This window comes from Rattus rattus, unplaced genomic scaffold (assembly GCF_011064425.1).
Source record: "Rattus rattus isolate New Zealand unplaced genomic scaffold, Rrattus_CSIRO_v1 PGA_scaffold_57, whole genome shotgun sequence".
NCBI lineage: Eukaryota > Metazoa > Chordata > Mammalia > Rodentia > Muridae > Rattus > Rattus rattus.
This window is the reverse complement of record NW_022651174.1, coordinates 6,671-11,452: the sequence shown is the minus strand read 5'-3', so window position 1 is coordinate 11,452 and position 4,782 is coordinate 6,671. Positions and strand designations below refer to the sequence as shown.

At 38.3% G+C, this 4,782-nt stretch overlaps 1 protein-coding gene across 1 annotated transcript; it reads left to right on the top strand.

Moving 5' to 3' along the window:
• The first annotated feature begins 420 nt into the window (after nt 1–420).
• LOC116889704 (type-1 restriction enzyme R protein-like) lies at nt 421–1,902 on the top strand. The gene is made up of 2 exons (XM_032890586.1): nt 421–612; nt 1,432–1,902. The coding sequence occupies exons 1-2, from the start codon at nt 421–423 to the stop codon at nt 1,900–1,902; spliced, it is 663 nt and encodes a 220-aa protein (XP_032746477.1).
• Nucleotides 1,903–4,782: the final 2,880 nt, after the last annotated feature.

The window sequence follows — 4,782 nt, the reverse complement described above, 5'->3', positions numbered from 1 at the left end:
GATCGTCACCATTTCAACACTATCAGATCAAATTTAAAAAGAGCAACAATCAATACGACAACCTGTGAATGTGGTCAAACGGCGATCTAAATTCGGGATGCTTAAACCTCACTTACAAATGAAATGGAACCGAATGAAAGGACGCTTCTAAAAATGAAAAAGTTTGAATAGACAAAACAACAGATTATTTTTCGAGCCAACAACAAGCAAAGCAGTCTTGTCAACCCGTACAAAAAAATTAAAGAACTTTAATTTCTAAATTCCGAAAATTAACGTTTGAATCTTGCTAATTGCGGTCAAACAAAGTTAAAGCAGAACAATCTATTTTGTTTGAAACAAAAATATTTGAACAATTAGTACCAATTAACTTTCAAATATGGGAAAAAAATTATTGTCAAAAGCTGTTTTCGAGGTTCGTTCATGTCGAACAGTGTAATAACCAAAATAGGCCCATATTCGCTCCTAACCAAAGATAAAAAAGAAGACACAAACTCAACCAAATATCAGACTCGAGAGGAAATGGAAGGGGCTTTAATTAGCACTCTTCTGGATATAGGATACGAATACAGACCAGATCTAAATAACGAAAAAGCATTAATAGACAACCTGAGAGTACAGCTTGAAAATCTAAATGCCCAAAGAATTAAGGACTTTAAATTCAGCAATCAGGAGTGGGATGATTTCCTATCTAGATACATCACGGGATCATCCAACTGAGGAATAGAAAACAGAAACAAAAGAATTCAGGGAGATGGTTACCAGGTTGAGCTCCATAGGGCCGATGGTCAATTCGAAAACATAAGGTTCATAGACAAACAAAACCCCAACAACAACTTTCTACAAGTCATCAATAACTACCATGATGGAATAGGTACTCGAAAAAACGAAGTAACCATTCTGATGAATGGTCTTCCAATGGTTCAAATTGAACTGAAAAAAAGGGGAATGTCCATGAAAGAGGCCTTTATACAGCAGGACAGCAGATCAAATGATTCCTTACATTCCTCCTACAGATTATTCGAATTCATCCAGGTTTTTGTCATTACAAATGGCATCAATTCCAAGTACTATTCAAACACCATTAAGCAAAGCAAACAAGATAGAAGCAAGGCCAACGACAGCTTTCTCTTCACTTCATACTGAACAGATTTTGAAAACCGAAAGATAGAAGAGCTAGAGGAGTTTGCCAGGAACTTTCTACTCCCTAGCACCATCAAAAAAATAATTTCCAAGTATTGTGTCTTCGACTCCGAGAGAAAACTCAAGGTCCTTAGACCTTATCAGATCTCGGCGATAGAAAAAATCAAAGAAAAAATAGAGATAACCATAAGTCATGCATTAAGTGGCAAGGATGCAGGAGGATACATATGACACACCACAGGATCCGGAAAAACCCTTACTTCCTTTAAAGTGGCCCAACTGGCCCTAGAGATTCCAGCAGTACAAAAAGTTCTGTTTGTTGTAGACCGAAAGGACCTAGATCACCAAACCTGCAAAGAATACGAAAACTACTCCAAAGGATCGGTTGACGGAACCAAGAACTCTACAGACCTAGAGAACAAACTTCTGGATCCCATCAAGAGCAAGAAAATAATTGTAACCACCATACAGAAACTATCCAGATTGTTTGGAAGCGATGGAAGACTTAAGAACAAATACTTTGACGAAAAAATTGTAATCATCATAGATGAGTGCCACCGTAGCCAAGCGGGGAAAATGCATGAGTCCATAATACAACACTTTCGCAACGCCAATATCTTTGGTTTCACCGGAACTCCTATCATGCGAGATGAAGAGGAGGGGCCAGCCAACACTAGTGAGATATTCGGACAATGTCTACACAGCTACAAGATATGTGATGCCATCATAGACGCCAACGTGTTACCTTTCCACTACGAGTGAGACGGTAATTGGACATGGCAGGACTATATAGAAACTCCAGAAACAATTCAGCAACAAATTAGAGCGCGCATCGTAAATTGAATATTAAATAATTTCAAAGACAAAACGTGTGGGGGTAAATTCAACAGCATGTTTGCCACACGGTCCATAAAAGACGCCACCGAATACCACAAACTATTTGAAGAACTTCAAAAGAACCGAGAAGAGAAATTAAAAGTTGCTGTCATCTATTCTTCCGGATCAGACAGTAAGCCAGAAGGACAGGATATAGAAGATGGAGGAAGTAAAGATCCTTTAGAAATGGAAGATCTGAGTGATAAAGAAAAGACATACCTGGAAAAAGCCGTTGAGCAGTACGGCAAGATGTTCAATTCTCAAATTGAATTAAAGCTTGGTCTACAGAATTATCACACGGACGTCTCTGAGCGAATGAAAAAGAAAGAGATCGACATTCTCATAGTGGTTAACATGTTCCTGACTGGATTTAATGCGCCCAAACTGAATACCCTATGGTTACACAAAAAATTGACAGAACACAACCTAATACAAGCTTTATCCAGAACCAACAGAATTCTTGATGACTCCAAGCCATTCGGAAACATAGTCAGCTTTTTAAATATCAAGGATCAACTACAGCATGCCATTGCGAAATTTGCGGGAGAGGAAAAACTAGTAATAATTCCTGACTTCGAGGAAATTTATCCAGATTACAAAAAGTGTTGTGATGAGCTTAAAGCCCAATTCCCAATAAGTGAGGAGGGACAAAACATTTGGAGCGAAGAAGATGAATCAAACTTCTGTAAGTTATTCAGTAAGCTTCTTGAACTGGAAAACAAACTAAGACACTTTGACCAATTCAGAGATAGCGAAAGACTAGACGAAGAGAGTGTTCAAGATTACAAAAGTAAATACCTTGAAATCCTAGACAAAGTCAAGAGTCAAAGGGAGCAAGATTTGGATGCTCCTAGCCCTTTTGATGGGGTCAACTTTGAGATGGAGATTCTTGACTCTCAAGTCGTTAACATAGACTTCATTCTTAAGCTGTTATCCAAAATATCAGAAACGGATGATCCCGCGGAAAAAGCAAGGCTAAAAAAAAGCATTATGAGGATAGTTAGAGCGGACCTATCCTGAAGAAAGATTGATGACCTGTTTGAAGAATATTTGGACAAAGATGACAAACCTGATGGGTGGTTCGAATATCTGAAGTCCAAAAAGGAAGAAGAATTCCAAAATATTATTGCAGAAGAACATCTAGACGAAGATAAAGCCAATGCATTTATGGAAGATAATCTCACAAATGGAGAAGAAGCAATAAATTGAGATGGTCCTAGTTTGAGAAAAATGATGCCTCCCATGTCGCATAAGCTTGGCAAGGAGGAAATAAATAAGAGAAAAAACGCCGTTAGGGACAGGCTGGAAAGATTCTACAGCAGGTTTAATGGTAGAGGAATATAAATCATGCTAGACCGGCAACAAATATACAAAGAGCTATGAGAGGTGGTTACGGAGCAACGTGGTGCCGTAGACGGATGAGAATTCAAAAACTATGTTCTTGGGTTCATGTTCTACAGGTATATTTCCGAGAATTTTGTCGAATACGTTAACCAAATAGAGAAGAGAGCAGGAGACGATAATTTTGATTACTACAAGGAAGAAGAAAGAGATGAATATTGGAAAGAAGAACACTCTGAATGATTAAAGGATGAAAAGGGGTACTTCATTAGGCCTGCACACCTCTTCAAAAATGTTCTTAAGAGATTTTCCAAATCAAACGATAAAGACAACATAAACAAAGAAATCAGAGATATCCTAGACGAAATAGAGAGTTCCTCCAAGAATGGTTTGTTTGCTAACCTGTTCCGACAAATGGATTTTGCAGGTAACAAACTTGGGGACAGCGGCAAAGTGAAGGGCGAGAAGATATTAGGATTGATGGGGGTGGTAGATCAGATGAAATTAAGGTTTGATGATGTGTCTAACAAAAATCTAGATATATTCGGAGACGCGTACGAATACTTAATCGGAATGTATGCATCCAATGCAGGGAAATATGGGGGTGAATATTTCACTCCTCCTGAAGTATCGGAAACTATAGTTAGATTAGTGTTATCTAGTAGAAATGGAAAAATCGTCAAGAGAGTGTATGATCCGGCCTGTGGCTCAGGATCACTTCTACTTAAATTCCTAAAGAGCAACAGCCAAGCAAGTTTTTGCGGACAAGAGATAAACCCAACCACACATAACCTGTGTCGAATGAACATGTTATTGCACAGCATTGAATACCACAAGTTCGACATTCAACTTGGGGACACTCTAACTGATGACAGATTTAAGAATGCAGAATGCAAGTTTGATGCAGTGGTTTCTAATCCTCCGTACTCAAAAAAATGAGACGGATCCGATAATCCAACACTAGCCATTGATGAAAGATTCATTAAGGCGGGTGTTCTTGCCCCCAAGAGCAAAGGGGATATGGCCTGAATAATGCATATTTTGCATCACTTGGAACCTTCTGAAGGGGTGGCTGCAGTTGTTTGTTTTCCGGGCATTCTATACAGAGGAAGGGAAGAGAAAAAAATTAGAGAGTATCTAGTTGTACAAAACTTTATAGATGCAATCATCAAGCTTCCAACGGGATTGTTTTATGGAACTGGTATAGAAACCTGTATTTTGATTCTCAAAAAAAATAAGCAAGATCGGGATGTATTCTTCCTGGATGCCTCAGAGCAATTTGAAAAACAAAAAAAGAGCTTTCTAGGGGAAAACAATATTAAATGAATCGTTGATGCATACATAAAAAAAGAAGATGTTGCAGGATACTCTAAGTTGGTAGAAACCAAACAAATAGAAGAAAAGGATTACAACCTATCTCTAAAT